Here is a 27541-nt window from a genome sequence, read left to right on the forward strand (position 1 = left end):
TCGGGGTGTATCCATCCCTTTGCTCTGGCATGAGCCTGTCAGGGTCTGCAGCACTCTGCCATGGAGAGCACCTTCTCATCCCTCCCTGGCCCCGGCGTTCCCTGCTGTTTGTCACCGTTTCTGTCCCCGCTTCCCCTCCCCGCACGGCGTTTCTGCCCTTTCTCAGCGATGCTTTCACGGAGGCGCCGCCAGCTTTGCCGAGCGGCTCAGCTGCGGCCGCGATGTGTCCGCTGTGGGGCTGCCAGGAGCAGCTGCTCCCGAAGCGGGAGAGTCCCACGCCTCTTCCCGCAGAGTACCGCGCCTCTTCCCGCAGAGTCCCACGCCTCTTCCCACAGAGTACCGCGCCTCTTCCCGCAGAGTACCGCGCCTCTTCCCGCAGAGTACCGCGCCTCTTCCCGCAGAGTCCCACACCTCTTCCCACAGAGTACCGCGCCTCTTCCCGCAGAGTCCCACGCCTCTTCCCACAGAGTACCGCGCCTCTTCCCGCAGAGTACCGCGCCTCTTCCCACAGAGTACCGCGCCTCTTCCCGCAGAGTCCCACACCTCTTCCCGCAGAGGCCGCCCCGCAGCCCCTGCCCCGCTCCCTCTGCCGAATCCTCGCACCACGCGGCTAATACAAACCTAAAAAGCAGAGTGTTACTCAAGTCTAGGGAATAAAGGTAACATTAAAAATTAGATTAAAGAGGTCAACGGGATGGCAAATAGAACTTAAAAATGGAGGCAGGAATTCTGGATAGGTAATTGATCTATTCTTGCCCCTTACTCAATTCTAAATTAAATTTAACTAATTCGGGAAAGCATGGTTGCTCATGGTTGTCATTAAAGACTTGGAATTAACCCACTCTTGCTTTTAAAAAAAGACAAGAGCAGAAAGAGAGGGAAGTGTGCACTATCCTTACGAAAGGGATAACACGGGCAGACAGCATCACAATGCGCCTCCATCAGCGCCCAGAGGCGCCCCGGGAGCTCGCGTCTGTCCTTGTCCCGAAGGCGCGGGAAGTTCTGTCTGACTGCGAGTTCTGAAGGATCGTGTCCGCCCGGGGCTTTGCGCCCATCTAACTCGGGCTGCGAGGCGCCAGCGGAGCTCTAGAGAAGTTCCAGCGGCATCCACCCCCACCTGGAGGAGGCGGCGGCACCGCGCGGCTGCTGCGGGGTCGGGCGGGGCTCGGCGGGGGTGTGCCGGCGCCCGGGATGTACCGGTGCTCGGGGCTGTGTGCCGGTGCCCGGGGCTGTGTGCCGGTATCCGGGATGTACCGGTGCTCGGGGCTGTGTGCCGGTGCCTGGGGCTGTGTGCCGGTATCCGGGATGTACCGGTGTCCGGGGCTGTGTGCCGGTGCCCGGGGCTGTGCCGGTGCCCGGGGCTGTGCCGGTGCCCGGGGCTGTGTGCCGGTGCTCGGGGCTGTGTGCCGGTGTCCGGGGCTGTGTGCCGGTATCCGGGCTGTGCCGGTGCCCGGGACGTGCCGCTGCTGCCGGCCCCGCGCAGTTCCCGGCGGTTCCCGGCGGGCGCGCGCCTCTCCCGGTGCGGCGCGCGGCGCGGCGCGGGGCGGGGGCGGGGCGTGGCGAGGGGCGGGCGGCGCGCGCGGCGCGGGAGCGGGGCGGACGGCCGGGCGGCCGCAGACGGCGGCGCGTGCGGGGAGGGAGCGGGCGCGGGGCCGCCTTTCCGGCCGCGGCGAGGAGCGCGGGGCGCGCGGCAAGGTGACGGGCTGGGCTGCCTTCCCCTCCCCTTCCCCCGGGGCGCCGCTTGCAGGTGGGCGAGGGGCCCCGCCGCGGGCGGCTGTCCCGTGCCCCGCCGGCAGCCCCCGGCCGGGGTCGGCTCCGCCGTGGGTAACCCCCCTGCCCGTGTTTCCTCTCGCCCAGATGCTCACGGCGGCGGCAGCCTTGGTGTGCGTGTGTGCAGCAGCCTGGTGCAGCCCGGCGGCGGCGGCGGCGGCCGGGGGCAGACCGGACAGCGGCAATTTTCTGGACGATAAACAATGGCTCACGACCGTCTCCCAGTACGACAAGGAGGTCGGGCAGTGGAACAAATTCCGAGACGTAAGTTCAGCCCTTCCACCCTGCCAGCCGGCAGCCGCGCCCAGCCCGCTCCCGTTAGTTCCGTTCCTGCAGGGTGTAGGGCATCCCTCGAGGAGCGGGGGCTGGGGTACAGACTCAACTTTCCCCCTTCACCCCGAATTTTAATTCTTAAATAATTGTCTGCGGCGCCTCGGCGAGGAGGCTGGCGGTCCCGCCGGGCAGCTCCCGGTGCGCTCCGGCGCGGAGCGGGCAGGACCGCCCGGCGTGCCCCGGGCCGTGCGGGGCACCCAGCCCGCACCTCGGGGCCCGGCGGGCCGGGCCGCGGAGCCGCTTCCCGCCCTGCGGGGCGCCGGGCGTGCAGGGGGAGAGCCGCGTTCGCCCTCCTTCCTCCCGCTGCCCGCCTCGATGCGGGAGGGGATGCGGTGGGGGCCGGGGCCGGGGCTCGCCGCTCCGCCGGTGCCGCCCGGGACAGAGCCCCCTCCCTCTCTCCCTCCCTGCCCGGGCACCTGGCAGCGGCACCGGCCGGCACCGCCGCGTCTCGCCGTGCCCCGTCGTTAGTGCCGGCCGGGAGGGCGGGGGACAAGGGGCAGCGCTCACGGCCGGGTTGCGGTGTCGGGGTGCGGGGCCAAGGCGCTGCGGTGCGCCGTGTCCGGAACGCCGTGCCCGGAGCCCCAGAGCGGCAGCCCCAGCCTGACCCGAATCTCGTCAGTTACGAAACCTGCCGCTGTAAGGTGGCTCTGTCCTCAGCGTGCTTCGCCTGTGCGCCTGGTTCGGGCTGTGTTTGCTGCAAGTTGAGTAAAACGCAACCTATTTTCAATAGCCGTTCACATTTCTTTCAGTGGAACAGATTTTCTTTGAGCATCCTGTATCCTGCGTCCCTTGGTGTCACTTTTAAAAATCCGAATTCCAACCATGCAAAATAATTTTCTCTTTTCTTTACTTTTTAACGTACTGGATTTTGATTTGGTGTGAAGCATTGATTTGGTTGTAACTTCAGAGGCAACAGGTTTCTTCTTGTTCTACAGCCTGCTGGTGACTGCGGTTTGCTGTAGCAAACCAAAGTAAATGTCTCTAATAAGTCTCTTATTTTTCTGAGACCTGGGGTGTCTTGTGATGCATGTGTTTTCTAGCTTGATGTCTGTGGGATGCTAGCTTGGCTGTTTATCTTAAGCAACTGGGAAAGAGATACCAGAGTTTGGAAGAACTTATTTTCATAATAGTTTTTATTAAACAGCCTGATTCTGGTGTTTGAGAGCACTTCCAGTCAGAAGCCAGATATTTTTGTTTGCCTTGAATATCTTAAAAATAAAAGAGATTAGGTTCATGTGAAAAATACCAGTTCAGTATGCTGTGCATTGGCACCTGTGATTTTGGGGAAAAAAACCAAAAAACAAGTGAAAACCTGGTGCTGTAGAAATATTCTAGGATTAAAGGCTGCTGCTAGAAAACTCCAAAATACATACATCAGTTATGTTTTGTAATTGGGCAAAGTCATTTATGTAAGGACTAACCTGCAAGGCTGAGGAAGCTAAGTGCTCTCTAATGCCCGTCTCCTGGGTGCCCACTGACGTGTGCTGTAATATTGGATATTAGCCAGATAATTTATTCTGTGACAAGTAGGTGTCCCCAAGGGTTTTAAGAGTGACTGCTTTGAGGAATACTGCATACTGATTCTTCTGAGGCAATTTGCAAATATGCTAGCTTATTTTTACACAGTATAAGTTTTATAAGGCTGGTGCTTCAGTGAAGTGTATGCTTTTATTTCTTGTGCAGCATGCTTATGTCCTATTGATTGGTACCCAGTCTGGAATATTTATTTAATATTACAAGGCTCTCCCTGTAAAGCATGGGTAGTTTTCAGTAATTCATAACATATAACTGTAAACCTCCCTCCAAAATTGTGTTAATCTACCTGTACAAGAATACATAAGAAAAATATCTTGTAAGAACACTTATCAATTATCATACTTAAATATAACATGGTGAAGAAGTTTTGCCATCCTACATTTTTATATAATTAGTAAATTTACTTGTGTGGCTGTAATTTGTTGGTTTTGAAATTGTGATTAGCAATGTGATTAGTGATTCCAAAGTGGGCTCCTGTTAAGGAATAGGACAGCAGCATATGAAACATATGTAGGGGTAACTGTCTTGCAGAGTTAAAATCAAGGTATGCAAGGCCTGTGTTTGTAATTTAATTCTCTGGTCAGAGTAGGATATTTTTTGCAGGCTTTTGATGCCCTACAGATGTAAGGGTGAGATGGAATTCTGGTGTGAAAAGAAGTATTTAGAGGCTTAACTTAAGACTTAACTGACAGGACTGATTAATGTGAAAGATAATGACCCTGACTTCTGGCTCATTGGCTCAGTTTCTTAAGAGTTTTAGATCACAGTGAGAAAGAACACAGTCATTCAGAGAGGGAACCCTTACAGAGCCTGCTAAACCAGGATATGATATTTTATTTATAAAAAGCCAAAAGCCAAGCCATGCCTAAACCTAGCTCTCTTAACATACCCTAAAATGTCATTTTTGTCACTAAGTGTTATTAATGTGTGATTACTAGCTAAGATCTTTTCAGTTCTTCAGGCAGAACTGTAACTGACTTTTCATTTCTTTTGAAAGGTCTTGATAATTCTGACAAATCTGTTGAAAATAATGCAGTCGGTATAGGCAAGAACTGTGCCTTAACATGTAACAGTGGGAAACTAGATGTGTGTTAGAGGCTACCTACCTTCCCACTTCTTTTTCTTGAGCAAAAATTGAGAATGGTCCTGTTTTTAAATAGGAGACTTTCCATCTTAAGATGGGGGAGATGGGATGTGTTAAATATCATCTCCTTCAAGTTGTGTGTGCAAGTCAAACCATTTTGGGTTCTATACAAGGGTGCATTTACTTTTTGCCTGAAGTGTGGGGGAGGAAGAGTTTTCAACCCCACCTTAGTGCTGCTGCAGTCCAGTTGCTGAGTAGCTGCAACTATTCATGTCTGTCAGTAAAGTAAGGGTTGGTGTGTTTATTAGGGTTTTCCAAGCTGCCTGGTTAGGCTGCTTCAGCAGCCAGTGCTGTCAGGATGCTGGGAGGTTCTAGCCCATGGGAATGTATCCTCAGTTTATTTCAGGCTTGGGATCTGAGGCTTTTCAGTAGATGCTGTTAGGGATATCTTCTTCATTCATATTTTGTTATATTGATAGTGCTTTGTGGTAATGGTTTTATCTATGATGATAGCACTAGACACTTGATAAATATATATATACATATACTGCAGTTTTTCTGAAATAAAGATTATTCCTTTTGAAAAATGTGATTGAGAAATGGCATTACATTTATGCTCTCCTACTTTGAACATCTTAAATCTTATCTAGCAAAACTTCATTACTCATAATGCTGTAAATCTGTGGAGAAAAACAGAGTATTGGAGTATAGCAGTTACTTTTCTGTTTCTGATTACTTTCCAAATAGTGGTGGTGTTTTTAATCTTAGAACAAAACATAGTGGCTTTGTCATTTAAAATCATTTTGTGTTTTTATATATTTACAGTCAGTTGGACAAAATTGCATACAACCTTAGTTGTCTGTTGTATCACTATCTGAAAATATTTCAGGCTTTTTCCAGAAATTTAAATTTTAATTTCTTCAAAATACAATGAAGAAAGAATCTATAGGGTAACTCATTTTAGTAATTGATATTTGTAAGGTGTCTCATGCATTTGTGTTCATTAAAAAGGCTGTATTTTATATGGTAAATTTTATCTGCTGCTGGAAGAGAGATGTTGGGTTTTAACTTGCTTGTTAAAAGCAAGTTAAGCGAGATTCATACTTTTTCAGAGGTCAAAATTTAAGTGATTGCTGTGTTTTCAAATTTAAGTTGATAAATGAGCTCCACAACTCAACTGTGTCATAGTATTGCTACAGAACAGTAGGGTTGGTTGATCATTGGAACCAGCTGCATCATACTATAGCGTTAACTGTCATCCCACCATCTTAATATAGTTATCAAGGGTGCAGAAAGTAGAAGAAAATTGAACAGACCATAAAGCCAAGTAGCTAGGAAGAGGAAGGTTTCACTGGTAGTACTCCTTTTGACTCTGCTTTGCTGTGAGGTCGTCTCACATTGGCCATTGAATGTGTTGCCTTCTACATGTGGCAAGTTCGGGCAGCTTGGCTTCCCAGAGGAGTCTGTTGGAAGTATTTAAAGAGCATGTTTTTTCAATATTAGTGAAAACTAGACCTCAGTGTTTGGAAAGGAGATAAATTGAATATTAGGTCTTCATATCAATTCAGAATAGCCAGCATTAATTATTCCCTTGTCTGTTTTGGAGGTTTAAGGCTTCTCAAAAACGAACACTGCCCCTCAGTTAAGCTCCATGCCAACTGTGCATTACTGTTTTGAGCAGAACATCTCCGTGTGGATCACAACTACATCTTTGTACAGTTGAGAAAACCAAAGGCCCTTTTAAAAGGGATTCATCACAAGTTCTTTGCATTATATTGTGAGATTTCCATGTAAATATTCAGAAGGTTTTCATGCTTTAGGAGTGGAGTACCAGTAACTTTACTTGAGTAGGAGGAGGAGGACTTTTGTTCAACAAGATTTTTGCAGTGGACAAGAAGCCCTCATAGTTTATGGAGGATCCTTTAGAGGAAGTCATTATTTAGGACTGGATGGTGCAGCACTCATGGTCTTTTCTCTAACTCATGTTAACTCATTAGGTGTGAAAAAGGTTTTGGTGGTCTTATTTCTTCAGTGCTTTTTATAGGTCAGGGTAAAAAGCCTTATTATTGGGTACAGCAGCTCTTTTACAGCATGCATGTGTCATGATCATGATGTCAGGAGAAAATGCAATTGAAAACATGAAAGATGAGCTGCTTTTTGGTGTTGCCTTTAACCTGAGTTAAACCAAGATCTTTTAAAAAAGTTACTTTTGCAAATAGGGCTTTGAATCTTTTCCTCATGCCACTGTTACCTGAAACTAGCACTTCTAAAGAAGTGTCAGTCCCTTTTTCCCATGACTTACTTTGTATGATCTGAGTTTTATTAATATGGTGAAGGAGGAAAAATTTTGAAGCCTAGGAGGTCTGACAGAATAAGTGTTTTGTACCTTCACCTGTAATTACTGCCTTTGAAATGAAGCTAATAAGGACTTGACTGCTCTTTTTAAAACTGTAAAATATGGGAAAGTGTTAGGAATTTGTATTAATTTTAATTAATTAGGGAAATTTAAGAAGCTATTGAATTGTTCATAACTTCTAGATAGAATGTAACAAATTATAATGGGAAAGAGTAATGCAAATCTTAATTTTTCCTTTCTTCTGTGTTATAGACAAAGGTGTCTAATTTTTATGTGCCTTTAATTCATTCTCGAGTATGGATTCCTGTTTTCTTTTGCAGGATTACTTTTCCTATGGTCTGCTTTTGCTGCCTGTTTCTAGTGCCAAATACTTTTTTTGTCTGAAAAGGCAGAGTCTACTAATCTCAAACTATTGTTAACACTGAACTCTTAAATGTCTCTTGGAAGGCATTAACTTGGAAGCTCTTTATGTAGCTGACGTTTAGAAGTTAAGTAAATGGTAATGTGCTTTTCCTTAGATTGCCCTCATAATCTAAAGTAAAGCTGATAACATTGTTTCATCTTATCTTTATCTCCTTTCTCTGAAGAATAATCTTTATTTTATATGCTGTAGGTTATTTAGTGGCTATGGATACCCAGTCTTCTCTTGTCTTTCCATTAAATCTTATTGGGATTGACTCTAGCCATCTGTGCTTATTATGGTGTAGTATATATAGCTTTGTAATTTACAAATAGATGGTAACAGTGACAGAAACTGCATAGGCTATCTTGGCTTTACAATCTGAAGGGAAAGATGCCTAAGAGGTTTGATAGGGGGTGGCAGAACATAGAAAACAGTGGATTGAGCAGAATCGGAATATTTTTAGACTGACACCATTAATCCTGTTTTCCTGTCTCCTTTGTTTCTATTAATTTGTGGTAATTGAAGCATTTGATGTAACTCTCTGCAGAAAAGAGAAATAATAGTTTGGATTAGTATGTTTGCAAGTGTTGGTCTATTTCTGAGTGTGACTCTTTTGACTGAGCTGAAGAAGTTGTCTGCCTGTTGTTTCTGTGTCTTGTCCGTGTTGTCATGACTCTTGGTTTGTCCATGTTGTCCTTGCACACCCTCCCTCCCTCCCTGCTGAAGGAAAAAAGAAAATCTTTCAGCAGCTGGTACTTTTTTTTGGAACCTAGTTTTAGAGCAACTCCCATGTATTCAAGCCTAAGGAAGCTTTTATTCTAACCACAGTATTTCTATCACTTTTTTATCAGCATTGAAAAAATACTTTAGTAAAATAGCTGTAGTTTTGTTTTGTGTTAATGTTTCTAATGTAGAGCTGTTTAAAATTTTTGATATTGATTTTGGAATGGTGTTTCTCCTATTGCTTGTTGTTTTTCTATTATCCTATTTGTCTGAACTTGACATGTTTTAATGTCTTAGTAACTATTGAATGTTTCCTTTTCTGCATCTCAAAGTCCTACTATGCCTAATGCTAAAAATCTTGCTTGTTTGCTTTAGAAACAAATACTGTGGAGGCAATGCTCCATAGTAAATGAGTAAATGCTGGCATAGGGGATTGTATTAAAAGTTTTTGTAATTTTCATATTTCTTGAAATTTTATTTCTGAAAGAGAAAAGGTAGTGGCTTGTTATATCAGTGATCAGAGCTTCATTGGACATTCTCACCTAATTTGAACAACCTTTAGTTATTTGTTAAATTTTTTTTAATGGTTTTTCATTTCTACTTTCCCATTTGACACTGATGGATGACAGCAGGAAAAATTATGTAGGAATTAATGATGTACCTAAAAAAGGTGGTGCAGTTTCAGGTAGTACCTTGGACAGGACACAAGGCGAGATAGAATGAAATTATAACCCATGACAAAGCTTTTCACATTATGATGAAGATGTGGTATCACTGCTCTGTTACTATCTTTGCAAGTGGCTGCTTTAACAGAACACAATAGGAGAATGGGTTTAAAAGATTGAAATAATTCAAAATTTTTGGTACTTTACTACTTCCAAAAAGTATTGTTTTAATATGTTGTTATTAAAGACTGTCCAGTGCTTGACATTTCGCTGCAGAAAATTCTTATGAATTAATTTTTTACTTTCCTGTGTGATGTATAATCATTGAATCAGAAGAGACTGTCAGTTTGGAGCTTGTTCAGTATCTCTCTAAAAATGTCTGCAAGTCATCAAACAATTTTAGGTAGTGCACTTACACTGGGGCCTGTATGCAACTGAAAACAAACTCCTTTGACATTTTTGAGCTTGCTCTTGATGGTGAAATTCATTCCAGTTGTTAAATCTTTGTAGCATAGCCGTGAGAAGTACAGAACTTACTCCTTGTTATATGTGAAAAATGATGTATTCTACCAGCTGTTCATTAAAGCAGCAGGAAGTTATTAATATGAAGAGTGTGGGGATCCATATTTAATGATGCATATATGTTTTGAGGATTTGGTAGGGCTTGTGTTGGTGACTGGAACATCATTTTAGGAGAAAACCCAAGCAGTGATTCTTAGAAATGAAAAGAATAGACTGGTAGGTAAAGGAGCAGTGACAAGAGTCCATTGTACAACGTGCCCTTCCAGCCTTTTGCGACAAAGTTAATCACTTTAGTCAGACTTAGAAAGTCTGTGTCAAACTCTGAGAATCCTTGGTGTTCATAAAGTTTAGGGCCAGAGAAGACCATTGGATTTGACAACATGCTTGCCTGTGTATAGTGGCTTTTTTACTTATATCCTCACAGATTATATTGCATCCAAAAATTCTTCTTTGGCAAAAGCATTTCAGGTTTCAGCAATCTTTGTGTGCTACTGGCACAGATAAAGGTTTGCTCTCTAAGGCCTGCACTATGAGGGAATTAATTAGCTGCAATATTCCCAGATGATCTAGGCAACAGATTTATGCTGTTTTGCCGAAGAGTAAGGAAGATCCCCATTTAAATTCATATTGGTCTGATCTGGAAGTGTTTCCTTTTTGGCCCAAATACGAAATGACTGGAATACGTGCTTGATTTTTCTTATGCTAATTTGCTATTTAAAAGGATTTCTGTTCTACCATCTTCGTAGCATTTTCTTGTGTGTGTTGTCAATAAAAGCCAATTGCTTTTATGTGAAAAATCGCAGTTGATACTGGAACTTGCTGCAAGCCAATTCAAATCTTAAGGAAAACAGAGAAATGGCTTCAGAATTTTCATTATGATAGTCACCAGGATACATACTTTTAATCTGGTTTTCAAGTCTTTAAGCGTATTAAGAAGTAGGTAGGCAATCTTTTTTCCAACATCCAGGAACAAACAGCATGAATGTGAAGAGCTCCTAATTTACAAAGCCAGCAAAGGGCTCAGATTGCTAACTGTATTGCAAATAGTGCACAATATTCCATATGTGAACTGGATTAAAGCACACTAAGTGCGTAACAATTTTTCTAAATCTTACTCAGTCTAGCATTTCTCTCCTAAACTATTAAACTGTTCTGTTTCTCATACATGTGCTTATTTTTACAGGTGTATATATTTAACTTTATTCAGGAGTTCTTGGCAGTTACAAGGTCCTGTTTTGATGAAGTCTGGTACTTGGGGCATGAGGGGACAGAATTTTTTTACACTATTAAGAAAAAGACTAAATTACATTAGAAAAAGAAGCAATTGGTTCTGCCTGATATTCCTGGGCTCCCCAAAAGAAAATATCCTCTCAAAGCATGCAGGGATATATGCCCAAAACTGCCTTGTAGTCACTGTAAGTAATGTCTTAGCCAGTTTAAGTGTAACATGATTATGAATCATGAGATTTCTCGCTGAGATCTGCGGGTGAAATCTCATGAAGATGGAGAGGGAGGGATATGCAGAAGTAGAATTAACTATGTAGATTTGCACTGAGTGAATAAGATAGACAAATAAAACCTCAAAATATTTCAATGTTTTTCAGTAGTACTGAATGTATGGATTTATAAAATGGGTTCTACACAGTGGTAGAACTGTGGTTTGGACAAAAGCTACCATAACCTTCTGTCTTTGCTTGCTTTTTTCATATGCTGAACGTTTACAATTCCTATCTTTCCTTTATTCATTCCTGTGTAAAAATGATGGTTTCTTAGGGCATATGAAACTATCACTTTTTTCCTCCAAGCTTTCTAGATTTGGATTGTAGCACTCTGTAAATAGAATTCTGAGTACCATAACCCATTGGAAGACAATGACATTTTTTCCCCCAGAAGGTTCTGAAGTACTGATACTATCGAGTATTTGATGTCCAGCACATGGAAAAGCTGCTGTGTTGGGTGTTTTTGTTTTTGGTTTTTGTTTTTGTTTTTTTTTTTTTTTTTTTAGTAAGTGAATGAGGCTATGTGTGTAGGAGGGCACACACATCCTTATGCTAACTGGTACCTCAGATCAATAAAAATGTAAAGTGATTTTACGCTGTCTATCCCTCATTTTGAGGAGCAAAATACCTCAAAGAATGTTAGAAGTATTTTATAGGTCCAACCCCACCATGTCTGCAGTTTTATCTTACCATTTGATATCCCATTGGTTGCAGATCGTTTTTGGATATATATGAAGGTGACATGGCTTTAACAATGTTTGTGGTGTGCAGAATGAAGTAATTCTGAATTCATATCTCAGATTTGTGAGGCAGTTATATGCAATGGTTTCAGCTCACTGACTGGAATAAGTACATCTTTTTTTACATTCCTATAAATATCACATAAGAACAAGGCAAGTATTGCTACAAACATGTAGAGATTATCAAGAAATGTTTGTTTGAACTCCAGCTTCTCCAAGAAAGGTGGGAGAAGTTATAAAAATAATACTTAAAGAAAATGTGAGAAATTATTTTGTGAAGCAAAGCTGATGTTGATTCTAACAGTGCTTATCTGATTGTAAAATGTGATAACATCTTACATAGCCAAGGTTTTAAAAAGATCCTTCTTGTCAAACTCTTTTAGCTGGAAAGTAAAGGAATCTTGAATTTTTTTACAATTGGACTGTGGCTTTCCAGCCCAGTTTGATTGTAGATGGACTATTCAACAGCGTGAACGTTAGGAAATCTTTTTCCCTAAAATATTGTAAATTGCTGTCAAACATTATTAATAATAAAGAGTTCATCTGGTTAGTAATATCTGTTTAGTGCTGCTTCTTCTACAGATATCTGTGCTTTTTGGTCTAATGCAGTTAAAGGTTAGCAATTGTACATGCTTAATTACCAAATACACAGATCCTACTCTTGCTTTGTTATATCAGAAAGATGTATTTTTTTTAATTACCAAAAAAAAATTACTATTGAAGCTAGAATTTCTATAGCTGTAAAATTTTTCACGGTATTTATACAACCGAGTTACAATATGTCAATGTGCATCATTCATTTATCCTGCAATAAAACAAATTTAAGCATGAAAATGAAACATTTTCAGATTTGACAAGTTAATTTTTCAGTTATTTTTACTTAGGTAGCTGTAACCAAACAGCTTGCTCATTAGACCAAAAAACCTGCCAAGAGTAATCAAGCATAGGGATGAAACAAAAGACATTATGATGTATTATTTTATGTCTCATGTTGATCAAGAGAAGTGGTTGATTGAAGGAAAATGAAGGAAAGGAAAGAAAATAATCCTCATAATGCTGAATTAATTATAATTTCAAAGGGATGTGTAGTCAGCCAACCGTATAATGTCTGAATTGTTAAAGGAAGTTGTATTTTTAAGGAGTTTCTCAGAAAGTGAAACATTTCTCCTTGAAGATTTAGGATTGTTTTCTTTTCTGCATTTTATCAAATCTTCACTGGATATCTCTGGGATGATGCTGAATTAGACTGGATCTGAACTTGGTTTTCAGGGACTCTTGTCTAATGGAGGTCACTGAGGATATGTCCACTGATGTTTGTGAGAGGTGGAACTTTGCCAGTCTTCTTATTTGAAATCATTATTTGACCATAAAGTCTACAAAACAGGCTTCTGGATATATTTTGCATCTTTGAAAAATGGAAAGAAAGCAAACTTGAACTGGATAAGAAACTAAGTTATCCAATAATCCTTTACATTGGAAAAACCTCTCTAGTGGTATAAAGTAGTGTAAATAACAAGATTATTGTGTGGGTTTTTTTTTTTCCCTTTATTTTTCTTTTTGCTTTTAGAGGTATAAGACAATTACAAGTTTGTTGCAACTTATGGAGTACAATGAAAACATTATTTCTTTATTTTGTTAAGTTACTGTATTTGACTGGGGATTTTATTTTCCTTTTCAAAAAGTTATTTTCCTGAATAAGTTGTTATTCTTCAGCTCTTCCCCCTGCCTCCCTTCTTCAGCCATTTGCAAGGTGTAGGCACAAAAAAACCTTTCAGTTTCACTGACCTGAATCGAAGTGCTTCATTTTGGCTAACTCATCTTCAAGGATTTCTGTTTGTGTATTTAAATTCTGTGTCTGACTGATTTGCTGTGTTTCTTCATGGAAGTGTAGGTGCCTCTGTGCTGCCTCTACATGCCCAGCTCCTGCAGTGAACTGCAGATTGCATGATCACTCTGCTCTCCCCTCCTGCTGAATCACATGTTGCTCTGTGCAAAGCAGCACAGAAAGTCAAGTAAATTGGAGGCTGACAGGTATGAAGTAGAAATAAATAAAGTCAGACAAGCATTAAAAAAGCTGCACAGTGCATAGCAAGACAATATTTCTGAGGCAACATTTTCATCCTGTATCAGAAAGGCCATTTATATAGATAATAATATTGTTATAAACTAAAGCTGAGTAACCTATTTTGTCAGAGATATTAAAGCATCTGTTGCATGGCTTAATTCTGTGGAAAATCACAGGGTTGATGGCCGAACAAAGCACTGGGATGGATTTACACAGTAGCTGTTTTTTGCATCTGGTGCTAGAGTAGATTGATCATCTGGCATCATTTATTCCTAGATGTCCCAAGTAAGGTACAAATCTGTAGGCAGAACAAGTCAAAACAAGGTTTCAGTAAGATATACCGTTGTGTAATTATAACGATATTGTTTGAAGTCTGTATTTAATCTCTGTTCATATTATGGTATATCCTCCTTGTTTCACTCATCTTAAGTGAAGTTCTATTATACCTGTCTCAGATTTATTTTCTAAATAAATTACTCAGTCATTTGATGTTTCTAACATTTGTATTTTTCCCAAATATTTATTCAGAAATCTGCTAAGCTATTTGTTATTTCATTCTTTGACTAGGCAAAACAATGGGTTGTTAATGTTTACATATTGTCACTAAAATAAAAATATTTGTCACTTTCCTTTTATGGCATTCACCAGAAAATTAGAAATGAGGGTAGAATGAAATGAAAGTCACAATTTTATTGCTCTTATATCAGCTGTAGGGATGTGCAGCAATTATTTTATCCATGTGGAGATTTCTTTGACACTGGTCACAGTGATAAATGTCCCTTTCTATTCAACCTTTAAACCAGGTTCAAGTCCCTGGTCAGTCCCATAAACATCTCAAGTGTTAATGTTATTTGGAGTCTCCAGGCAAGAGCCAGTGATTTTATGCCCTTTCTACACCAGTTTAATTTTATGTATTTGGTATGAAAGAACTGGACAAATGGGTGAAGGAAGAATTTCTTCCTTTTTCAGCCTGGATCTAAATAATCAAGATCACTCCTGTTTTAAGCAGTTAAATGCATGAGACTGTAAACTCTGAAACTGAAGGTCAACAGCACCAGCCATCCTTGGGGGCTGGAGTTAGTGAGCAGGCAAATTGCCTGTCCTCCCATTGCACCTGGATGAGTGGAAAGCTGGGCAGTACAGTTGCATTGTATCAGGAATAGAACATCTTATCTAAAAAACTCGAGTATCAATTCAGAATTCCAGATCTTATCACTTAGGTGATAAGATGAATTTGGAAGAATTTTTCTCTCATTCTATTTTTGTTCTTTCTGACATGTAGACTGTATAAGTCTGGAAGTCTTCCTGCTTTCCTCCTGCAACTTCAAATTTCTTGGAAAAGGATTTGAGTGAATGGTGTACTTGCTGACGTTAAATGTCTGTAACAAGAATCTGTTTTATTTGTGAGTGTATTCTATGAAATTTGACTGTGAATCTTAGATAATGCCTTCTTGCTTTTCAATATATAGGTACTTTCACGTTTTTGTCATTTGGTGGGTTTTTTTTTTTGTTTTATTATTCATTTAGAAGGAATTATATGCCTAATTTTTATTAGAAACCAGGGCAGTTTGGCACAGAAAATGTCCTGTGTAAAGAGTATATTGTTCACTGGGACGAAGGCTTAAGAAGTTTTTGACTTATAGTGGATTAAAAAGAGGTTAAGTGTTTTACTCCAATAGTGTAAAATTAGTTAAGGACTTGATACTGTTTTTAGCTGTGTATTGCTGTTCTGAGTGATTTTTGGCTTGAGTTGTTAGGAACAGGTATTTGTAATGACTGGCTGCCAAGTAGATTTGTAGGACAGGGAAGAATCCTGAAATTTCAAGCACTAAGTGTTAGCTTTCTGAGAAAAGTTTGTCTTAAAAAATAACACAAATATGAAATAATTATTCCATATTGTCCTTTGATTTACTGTTTCTCACCTAGTTCTTTGTCATTGCTCAATTTATGTTCTTTTCTCTCTATTTACTTTCTTGCACACAGCAATTAAATCAGCATTCTTGGGAGAAAGCTTAAGAGGAATTAGAGGGTTTCTGAAGAAAAGTCACTGGTTTATTATCACATGGGTATTGTTTCATGATTTCTTCTGAGAATGGAACAGCCCAATTTGTGAACCAATATTCAGCCAAAGGCATTTAAGTACCCATTCTTACCCTATGGATGTCTAGTTACCCTCTGTTGGCAGCCTACTATGTGTGTTTGTTTGCAGAAGTGGAATTTATGTGATTCTTTTACTAGATCAGATTCCAATTTCTAGGAGTCATTATTTTACTACACTGAAAAGAGCTTGCTTGTTTCCTTAAATCACTTAGTAACCTGATGAAAATAAGACTGAGTGCCAAGTCTTAATTTTCACTGCAGCCATTAATGTTCAAACAGGTTAAGTGCATCCTGAAACATCAGTGATGAAATGGTCAGGTATAATGATTTGTTAATATAGCATTATAAAGGTTATAATATAAGATTCAAATTTGAAGTCCAATACCATTGACCAATACTGTGATACATGTTGGTATCAGTCTTAGAGGGGATCTGACACTGGATTTCTCAGTTTAACCAAAGTGACAGTGCAGTCATCCTAGTTAATCACTACTGGGACTGATTTCTGCACACTGAATTTGAGTATCTCACATCTGGAGTGCTCTGGGTTCTGTCCAGCAAAGAGTTCAGGTCTGTGGCTGATGTAAGCCTGAGAACAAGCTTCCTGTGAAATCACTTGCCGTGACTCCATTAAGTGAGATCAATTATTTGTGTTAAGATCATTATTATCTGGCCAGTTTCTATTTTTGCTGTTAATTCCAAAAGTGTATTTGTTTTTAATAGATAAAATGGTTGAACTGTTTGCTTTTGGCATAGGTAATGCCTATCAAAACTGGTGGGTTTGATATGACAATATTACTTGGACGTTTCAGAAAGTTAAGCTCTGCTACTTGGGAAAGATTAATTGTAGCACCAGTTACTTTGACAGTCTAATTCACATTTCATACACACAGAAAAAGGAAATATGATAAACTGTCAAACTACTGGAGTGTCTGAAATGATTTGGTTCTTTTTTAAGAAAATGTTAAAGCCCCTGGATTTTTTGACCACTGAAACTTGCAACCTTCTTTTAAATTAAGTTTCTCATAACTGATGTAGTGTAAGTACCCAAGGCATAGAGTTTGTGGAGGGATCTGCTGTGCAGGAACAAAAAATGCTAGTGCCATTAAATATCAGATCAGGTGTGTAAAAACATGTAGATTAATTTTTAGATTGTTATTTGCGGGTGCAACTAGCCTGAGAAAACATTATCCTTTTCAATTTTTAAAAATTTATTCAAGAGGAATATACATCAAAAAACCCAAAATCTTTTCAGTAGCTAATATAGCTTATCTTATTTGGACATGTTTCAAAATTTTATGCTAAACAGCAAAGCTAAAAGTAAGATTGTGTTAGAATTTAGGATGGTGCTCAGTTTCTGCAGCTTCAGCTATGTATCCCATCTTTTTAGTGTAGTCTTCTGTGCCTAAAAATTCTGTATTTCCTTTATATCTGTACACAAGCCACTCACCCTTTCCTGTGACATAGCTCTTTTAAAGTTAAGCATTTCTGTAACACATCAGCAGTTTATTTTGAACACTGGCTTACAGTACATGAATTGTAGTATTTGCCTTGTTTGTAAACTTCTTCTTCTGCAGTTGTGTTTTTGTTGTAGGTCTTTCACAATAACTTGTTGAAGAATAAGCAATAACTAATCAAGAGCAGCAGAAATCAAGAGCATGACCTCAATATTTTTATATCCTAGGGGAGCACTAACTATATGAAATGTAACTTGAATATCATGAACTATGGGCCAGGTGTCTTATAGCAGCCAACTCCTGTAGTTTATGTGCTTGCATTCAGCTAGAGCTGCTGCTCTGAAAACACTGTTCTGAAATAGATTTGTATGTTTGTTGAGTATCTTGGGAAAGTTTTGTGTTGGTAAGAAATTGTTTCAGGGTCTGTAGAGCTATTGATGAATTCAGCCAAAGATGAAAGTAGCTTTAAAATTGAACACGTGCAGAAAGCCCTCAGTTTCTAGATAGAAAATAGCCTTATCCAGTGGGATTTCTGTATTGCTTTCTTATAAAATGTAAAGTTTTTGATGTAAAATTAATTATTTTCAGCAAATCTGATGATTTTTGCTGGAATGTTTGAAACTGTAAACAGTCAGTTTGTCTTCATTAAGACTTTTTTCGTAGGAAGTGAAGTTAGAGAAACATGGTATGGAAAGTTGGCTGGATGCTTATGGACTTGTAGTATTAACTGTTACACAGCACTACCTGTGAGGAAAAAAATATCACCAGAAATACTGTTTGTATGTGATAGGTTCTTGTGGGTTGTTCATTCTTTACCTCAGAAGTGAGTTCTGCGTTGAATTCAGTCACTGAATTCGAGGTAGAGCTCTGACCTAAGAACAAAAATTGTGTACTCTGTCAGACTATTGAAAATAAACCCCTCTAAAATACCAGATGAAGCTAAATGTGTGGTGTATTGCTTTGTATGAGAGCTATCAGGCACTTGCAGTTCTCACAGTTGTTTCACAATGCTACAGTTTGTTTGTGGGCTCTGTGTTTCTTGGTGGTTCCTGTCAGTGCCTTGCTGCCCCATATCACTGATTGGGACCAAAGGTGTCATACTGCAGTGTGGTTTGACAATAGGAATCATATCTCTTGATGGATCTTGGTGATATGTAGAGATGTATGTCATTCTTAGCTTGTATTTTAAAAATGCCCAATGAACCCAAATGACTAAGCAACCAATGAAGCAGCAACTTGCTGCGTGTAATTAAGTTTTCTTGTTATTAAGTTAGCATTTGGATTTGGCTGCTTGGTGAATAATTCTTTAGCATGCCTAGTCTATTTAAAGAGACAAAATAAATATGCTTAGTATTTTCTTTCTGGTTTTAAGACGTAATTTCATATACTTTACATCTTCATATATTTTACTGTTATTTTTTATTGGTCTGCTACAATGTTTTTCATATCTTTGTGTCTTGTGTTTGCTTTTGTGTTGCTTTATTAGGTAACTAATGGAACAAAAGAAGCTGAGTGCTTCTCTAGGGAAAACAGGAAAATAAAATGTTGATATATATACAACAAGAACTAGAAGGATATGATCACTGATGTAAAAAATTATAGCAACAGTATGGTAATTTCTTCATAGCTGGATTTTTAAAGCCAATGTTAGGTGTTTTAGATTTATTTAGGTACAAAACAGTAGGGCAAATACGGGGCTGTTTGAAGGAGGAGCAAGTTTTTTATTTTTTAGTGTGTGCATACATATGCACATGGTGGATTTTTGGTATAAAATTCCTTAGACTGTTAATTGTAGGTCTGAGACATTGACATTCTTCTCTTATTTTAGACTGCAAGGAAAAAAAAGATGAGGTTGGATGCTCATTTTTGCATCTTCTGTAATTCTAATTACAGAGCTAAACTTGAGGAAAGGATGGTGTAGGTTCTTTTTATTGCATACATTGCTACGTGTGATGTGGCAAAAGTTTGTAGGAAAAGTAAAAATTTTTTTATTTGTTTGGTTTTGTTGGGTTTTTTCTTTCTCTTGCAGTCAAAAATTATAAGTTTGCATTGTTTTGCTTTAAATGGACTCTTGAAAAAATACTGACTTGTTAAGTTTGTCATGTGTATGATTAAAGCTCTTGTCTCATATAGAAATATTTCATCTAATTTGTGAATACCAGGAAGATTTAAATCAGTTTGTGGTAAATCAACAGTGTATTATCCTTGCTGTATCAATTATAGTGAGTAAAGAGAGAACCTTGGATGAACTTTTCTCTCCAAATGAAAATGGAAGATCTTACTAAAACCCTATTATTTGCTTAAAAAAATGTTTGTCATCAGGGCATCTGTCACTCCTATGGGTATTAATTTCTACTAAGAAATTTTTCTGTCAGTGATGGAAATTCATCTTTGAGTTTCATGCTGAAGAGTTACAGAAGCAGGTAATATTTTACTGAAGTAAGAGTAATCTTTTAAATTGAGTCCTGATTACAAAATTGCTATCAACAACTGATACATGTATATGATGATGAATGTAAAATAAGTAGGTATACAGAGCAAATGCTTCAGCTGTTCCTTCTGGTATCTCCCTGTGGAGAGACTGAATGTGCATCTAGGTGGCAAAATTCTCTCAGGAGATGCGTGTAACAAGTGAGGCTATGGAGGTAATAATAATAATACTAATAACAATAATAATAATAATAATATAGAAGTAGCATAGCTCTAGTAATGCAGGGCAGTAAATAAGCAAGTTTACCCTATTTCTGAGCAATGCCTAACAAAGCAATGTATGCTCACCCTTTCAGTGATTTTGGTATTTGAATTTAGTGTGCAGAGGTGATTTGAATGGATCTGTGTGGTTTTTTGAACAAAATATGTAGTTTTACATATTTTATGTAAATAGCACTTTTTTGGTGTATAAGTGCTTAAGTGCCTTTGTATGAAGTAGCTTAATATAAACCTCATTTTTATAACTTAATGCAGAACAGTTGGCCAGCTTGCTTGTAGGCAGGAGTTAGTCCATTGAGCTTATTTTTGAACAACAGCCACTAAACAGTTGCATGTATTGTGGTAGCAGGATATGTATTATTGCTGCTTTCCAAAACCAAAAAAGTTTCAGTGGCAATGTTGTAAAGTAGGTTGTTGTTGTGCAATTATTTGGAGGCAACTGAAAATCACTGCTGTTATTAAAAACATTTCAAGTATATTTAGCTCATTCATTGTTAAACCTGAATCTTGAAAAAAAATATTTTGGTCACTGATGTCCTGTTTCTTTGCCCTTGGTAATTAAATTTTAATTCAAATGAAAGAGAAAAGAAAGTTTTTTACAGAATGTATTTGGCACATTTCAGATTTTTTTTTTCTTTCAGTAATGCTCAGAGCTCTCCAAAGGCTTACGAGTAACAGAGAAAGAGCCCATGCAGATCAGGGACTCTTTACTAATGCTATTCATAAATCAGCTATACTGCTACAGAAACTTTGGTATTTCAGCTGAGACTTAATTCAGTACCCCTCAAAGGTTAGAAGTGACTATTTTTTGATTTTCAGAGTCCATGTTTTCTTTGATGCTTTTTATTCTGGCAACTGAAGTACGTATGAGAGGAGGAAAGAGTCCTTATTTTGTGGGGGAAATTTAATTAGGCTTTTTTTTTTGGCCATGGTTAACCTCACTTCTGAGGCAAAGAATGAAGAGCAAAGAGAAGGATTAAATTGAGAGAGGAAAATAAGCATACACACACTGAAAATGTTAAAATAGAAGGGAGAGATGTTTTTTTCCTTGCCTGTTTCTGACAGTGATTGGAGAGAGGAGAAAACTTGAAACTGAGTGAAAGCATTGTTTGGGATGTTCATATCCTCTGCTTTGTATGCACATAATATTTAAGTAATTTGCCTGTTGAGCATCAAATTGGAGCAGCCTCTTCCTATTGATATGTTTCTTCAAGGTTCTTAAAGAGAGAGCAGGGTAAGGGAAATTGGCATGTGTTCAAATACTATTAGAGGTGTAATTTAATTTGCTTAAGGCTGTTGCATCTCCCCTTTTCCTGTAAGGATAGATGAGGAGCTCGACCCCAAAGTACCAAAATGGAAGATCACAGTTAGGAAAAAGCACATGATTGAGATTGGATATTGCTATCACTGTTCCATGACACTTTATTATTATAAGAGTATTTAAAACAAGCTTAAGACTCCTCAAGTGTGTACATAATAGTCTTGGTATAATTTCTGTTAAAATAGGAGATATTAGTTAATATTACAGTAGCCTTTCTGCTTTGTTAACTGTGCTCCTGTACATTAGACTCTGTTTTCTGTTTTTCATTGTGAACTATCTGGAAATTGAGGGATTACTAAGACATTTTTAAGGCTTTTAAGCCTTTCAGCATCAATTAATGTGACAGTTGGAGAGAGAAATTTTGCTAAAGTTTTTCTCCTGAAAGGTCATCCCTTTTCCACATAATTTGAGCTGTAATTAATAGGAAGAGTTGTTTAAAATGGATACTATACTTGTTTGAAAGGGCAAATCTGCTGTGGGTAAAAATTCCGCTTCCCATGTGCCTGAGTTTCTTTCTCAGGAGGGGTTTCTTCACTTTCCTCCTGGTATGAGCCTTTAACACTATATCTAAATGTCTTTCTCCCTCCATCTGAACCACTAAGAATACAGTCCAGGCAGGAGTAAATTGCTAGCATTATCATCAGAGGAATGAAAATTCTTCAAGCTCTAGATGGCCGTGTTATTTTTGCTGCCTGGCTGTTACCATCTCTGCCTTAAATCAGATCATGTGGTGTGTGCAAGGTCTGTGCTCTGTTCCTGTACGTCTCTAACCCCAGATCTTGGTCTGAAAGTGTGCACATAAGTACAGCTGCAAATAGTATAGCAAAAGTAAGTCAAGTATTTACTAAGATATGAATATTTTACCAATGTTTCTGTTTTTTCTGCTCTTGAATTTCTTTCCTGTTTCTCTCCCCATTTCTTGCATGCTGATTTTTTTTTTTTTGTCATTTCTGTGATTACACATGGCAATGGTCAGCTGGCAGAAATTTTTCATGTCAAATTTTCCAGTGCTGAATAATTTTTGGTAGGATTACTCTAGATAATTTCCACGGTAGATAACTATTACTCTATTACCCTGCAATAATTTGTTGTCTTTCTTCATAGCTATGAATGTAGTCTTCATGGAGGACTTTTGCTTTAATCTGAAGTCAATTACCTGGAATCTTCATGCATTTCTTTGTGCTAGGGTAAAATAAAGAGTCCTGTGATAAGGCAAGATTTTAATTTTCTTTTCAGAAAAGTTTTGGTAAAGAAATAGAAGTGAAGAAAAAAAGCTATCCTTTTCTATAGCCCATCATGACTTCTGTCATTATTTGTATCTTTGCCATTGGGATACAAATCCTTAAAAGCTGAGAAAAAGGAAAGAACCAGTGCAAGGAAGTTTTGATAACAAGAATGCTGCTTTTCAAGGATGTCAGGATATTGTGCAGTTCCTCATGGATAGATACATATATCAGAAAAAATTTGAGAAATCTTTGTATAATTTACATATCTTTATATGTTAATTTTTCTGTTAAAATTATTACTGGGCAAGAAATAAAATTAGGAAAAAATTAGAAATAAAATAAATAAAATTATGGCGTTTGTTGAACTAAGAAGACTATTCAGTGCCGGGACACTTACCTTGGTTCCTTAAACAACCAGGAATTTCCTTCCTCTTATTTTCCTTATCTGATTTCTCTCTTTACATTTCAGCTATTTCTCTTTTTCAAGTCTTGTAAATGATGAATATTATTTTCACCAGCACCTGGGGCTAGACATTAATTTGTCTTTCCTTAGGAATAGAATGTAAGTTAGATATTACTAAGTTACAAGGGGAGATAATGAATTGTTTTGCCTAGAAAAATATCAACATTGAGGATTTTCCAACATTTTTTTCAGAGGAAAAAAACTCCAGATGTAAATGAACTATTTTTGCTAGCTTGTGGAAAGCCAATTCTGATGGAGTTTGAATCAACTGTGATAATTGTGTATTGTTTCTTTTTGTGTGGAGTTGCTTAACATTCCAGTCTGACACTGCTACCTTGATTTAAAAGGCCATGGTACTGCAACTGGAAGGGATAAAAAGGTGCCAACAAAAAGCATTTTCCCTCTCCCATTCCTTCAGAAATAGCCATGTTTGGAAAAAGTAGTGTTGTATTTTTGGGTAAATTTAGCAAAACAAGGAAAACTTGTACATTGTCCAGGTAAAGCACTGCTGGATTTGTGTGTTGGATGATAATCAGGGTTTCCTTGCTTGGCCAAATAACTACTGAGCAGTGAAATGGTTATTCAGAAGGACTCATCTTGCCTGACTGCAGTAGTGTAGAAGCTTAGCATGAGCATGTTCTCTGCAGACTTACTTTATATGGTAAGTGGAGACGGATGTCTGCTTTAAACAGTTTTTTTGTTGTTGTTTTGTGTGTGACATATCGAAGTGGTCACCTTTTTCTGTCAGGAAGGCTAATTGCCCTGGATGCTTTGTACAGATGGAACAGCTGATTTTTGAAATGCTGAAATTAGGTACAAATAGTCTCTTTTTAGGTGTTTTGTACAAGTTGAAAGTTCTTTGTTATTCTGTAAATTCATTATTTGAAGAATAAAGTATTGGACCTGCATATGTGTACATTATTTTATTTTTACAGTGCAGCATAATACTGCTAAAAGAAGTTGGAAACCTTTAACCCTGACATGTATAGCTATTATATTGTTACTAAGAATTAAATTATTTTGTTTCATCATTCTTCTACTTCCAGTCATGTTTGAGGTTATTCCTAAAGAATAAAATAGAGCTATCACCTACAGGAACTTTTGTGGATTTTTATTTTTCTATAGTTTAGTGTTCAGTAAAATTGTTGGTGATTTGATCTCCTTTATAAGCAGTTAATACTTTTTAATGACCACAGCTGTGTTAGAGAAGATACCTTATATCCTTTTAATCAATTGTTTTTCATTTCTTTTCACAGAAGTGTCCAATCTTCAGAATAGCTTGTTTAAATGTAAAATATTGCAGTGTGTTTTATATATGGTGGAGCACTGAAAAAGGGCATGACCTGAAATTCTTGGCAATATTTGGAGTACTTAAGTGTGCTGTGGGTTGCTCCTTGAAGGCCATTGTGGTTAATGCACTCTGGATATGAATGCTCAGAACGCTCTTTCCCTTGCCCCACGTGCACTGTGTTACAGCACTTTCTCTGAAGGAGGTATTGGTGTGTATTTTGTCAAAAAAAATCTGTTTTTGCAGTAGTGCTGCAGTCTGCAGAGTGGGTGCTGGTTTCTCCAGGGAGCTACAGCAAGAACATTCTTAGGTGTGCTGTAGTTTGTTAGGAAAGTGTAGCTTTGTAGCTGTCAATTGCTCTTCTGTCACTCAACTAACCACATCCATTTATATTCTGTAGTTTCAGGGAGAACCTTCAAAAGCTGCTGATCAGAGTAATGAATTGAAGGATAGGTAGTAAATTCTGAAGAGGAAATGAAAACAGATAAGGCCAGAGGATAAAAAACCCTTTACTTCATAAGTTATGTGCAAATATGAGGTAAAAATATACAGATATGTCCATGCATAGGAAATGCAGAAAGGAGAAAAATCTGAAAATGAGAAAGAAAAGGTGAAAAAAATGAAAACAAAAAATGAAGTAAACAAAACACTTTGTGTGTATTAGCTGCCATATCAGTAATCTAGGGATGCATGTATAGTATTTATGAAGTAAATACTCTACATGTGAAAAAAAATATTGTAAACCTGTAGGCTTTGCACTATAACTCTTTCTTTTTGAGTAAAAAAAAGAGAATTCCACAGTGTATTAAACTACCTATGCAGAGATAAAAGCTTGAGACTTTAGCCCAGAATGCCCCAAACATTGAAAAAAGCAGATGTCGTGACTATTTCATCATGATTTCTGATATGAAGCAGCTTTCTCTGCAGACATTTTTTTTCTTGTCCTACATAGCCTTAGCCTGAGAGGCAGTGAGAGTTCAGGGTATGAGTTTTCTGAATGTAGAGTGCTAAGTAAGGGACTTTGTTTTTGAGAGGGGGATGGGAGTGAAGGCGGAGGCATCGGGCTAAGAATGGTTTTTGGTGGCTTATTAACACCTGAAACATCCTAACTAAAAAGAATTCTTTATCCTTCAGCTAAAATGGAAGACAGGTGTGTGAGTAGCTCTTTTAGCAAACATTCAGTGATTTGAATTTATTTTTCTAGCTAGTCAAAAAGTCTTTTATTGTGGGCTATAAGAATGCTTGTCTTTAGCTTATAAAATTAAAGTGATTTTGGGCAACAGGATATACTCAGGAAGCTATTCTGGAAAGAAGAATCCAAAGTAGACTGCATGATATGTAAAATGTAAAATAATTTTAAAAAGTAATTTGAGTGCATTAAATGGAAGCTTTGCTTAATGGAGTAAAGTGAGCAAAGAAATTTTGAACAGCTGGGAGTACGTGCTGTTTTAAATACACAGCTTTTATACATGCATGTGAATTAAAATTGGTGCTCTGTATTGCTCAGAGAAATTAAGATGTTAGTATAATCATCAGTGATTTTGTGTTTAAAACCTAAGGATAATTGGTACTGTACACTGCAGGAAAATCTCAGACTTTGCTTTTTATTTCTTTAGTGTTTCTTTCAGATGAATTTAGATATGGAAGGGTATGTTTGGTCACAGGCTTGCTAAGCTGGTGAAGAGAGCTTTTGAACTAAACTTTCTGGGAAAGGGGAACTGCAATACACTTTGCTACCAGAGCTAGAGGAGAAGCCAGAGGTCAGAGAGGGTGTGCAGAGCAACAGGACAGGATCTCGAGGGTGGCACAAAGGAATTCCAGTCAGTAAGTCAGCTTCACAGGGGCCCAGCTTAAATGCCTCTAGCGTAGAATTAAACAAAGAGTTAAATGTGTGCACACTTGCAGGGCTGTGATCTTCCTGGCATGTTTTTTGTTAGCTCGTGTGACTGGAGTGTTGGAATGGAAAGATCCAGGCTTTAGGGGAGATGGGAAGGGGTGTTGCTTTCTGTGTCCATGACCATCTGGAGTGCATGGAGCTCCCTTGGGGGCCGATCAGGAGTTTACTGAGAATTATGGGTCAGGACTAAAGGGAGGGCAGGACAGGGGACATTGTAGTGGGGGCCTCCTGACCAGGCCTCCTGACCAGGAAGACTAAGGGGATGGATGAGGCCCTCTATGGACAGATAGGAATGGCCTCATTTTAACAAATCCTGGTTCCTGTGCAGGACTTCAACCAACCCAATACCTGTTGGAGGGACAGCACAGCAGGGCATAACCATTCCAGGAGGTTCCCGGAATGTGTTGATGACATCTTCCTTCTCCAAGTGATAGAGGAGCCAGTGAGGAGAGCTGCTCTGCTGAACCTTGCTCTAAACTACAAGGAGGCTCTGATGGGGAATGTGAATCTGAAGGGCAGTCTTGGCTGCAGTGACCATAAAGTAGTGGAGTTCAAGATCCTTAGGGCAATGAGGAAGATGCACAGCAAGCTTGCTACCCTTAACTTCAGGAGAGCAGAGCTGGCCCTCTTCAGGGATGTGATTGGCAGAGTACCTTGGGATAAAGCCCTGGAGGGAAGAGGAGTCCAAGAAAGCTGGTTGAAATTCAAGGATCACATCCTCCAAGCTCAGGATGCATCTCAACAAACAAAAATTTGGGCAAAATCACTGAGAGGCCTGCATGGATGAGCAGGCTGTTCCTTGGTAAACTCAAACACAAAAGGAAGCCTGCAGAAGGTGGATGCAGGGATAGTTAGCCTGGAAGGAAAACAGAAATTTTCTGAAGAGTCAGAGATCAGGTGAGGAAAGCTGAAGTCCTGATCAATTTGAATCCAGCTAGGGACATCAAAGGCAACAGGAAAATCTATCACTGGTAAAAAAAAGGCGAGGGAAAGTGGCTTCTCTCAGAAAGGAGGCAGGGAACCAGGTCACCCAATATATGAAGAAGGCTGACATACTCCACAACTTTGTTGCCTCAGACTGGCAGGGATGGCAGTCACACTGACCTGAGTTGCAGGATGCAAAGGCAGAGACTGGAGGAGTTAAGAATCCCTCACTATAAAAGATCAGATGTGAGACTTTCTAGGGAAACTAAGGGTCTATGGGACCTGATGAGGTACAACTGTGGGTCCTGTGGGAACCATCCAAAGAAGTGGCAAAGCCACTACCTATCATGTTTAGAGAAGCTGTGACAGTCTGGTGAAAGTTCTGGAAAAGGGAAACTGGAACTGGAAACTTAACCCTCATTTTTAAAAAGGTAGATAAGGAAGACCTTGGAAACCACAG

The 27541-nt window shown here is 39.3% G+C and overlaps 1 protein-coding gene across 1 annotated transcript in view; it reads left to right on the forward strand.

The window, feature by feature from the left end:
• Positions 1 to 1646: 1646 nt before the first annotated feature.
• The window catches only part of SPOCK3 (SPARC (osteonectin), cwcv and kazal like domains proteoglycan 3), a 160333-nt gene continuing 134438 nt past the window's right edge, over positions 1647 to 27541 (forward strand). The window contains exons 1-2 of the mRNA XM_058024133.1: positions 1647 to 1695; positions 1858 to 2034. Coding sequence (XP_057880116.1) covers positions 1858 to 2034 — 177 coding nt within the window. The 5' untranslated portion in view covers positions 1647 to 1695. The remainder of the gene's footprint in view (positions 1696 to 1857; positions 2035 to 27541) is intronic.

This window comes from Melospiza georgiana, chromosome 5 (assembly GCF_028018845.1).
Source record: "Melospiza georgiana isolate bMelGeo1 chromosome 5, bMelGeo1.pri, whole genome shotgun sequence".
NCBI lineage: Eukaryota > Metazoa > Chordata > Aves > Passeriformes > Passerellidae > Melospiza > Melospiza georgiana.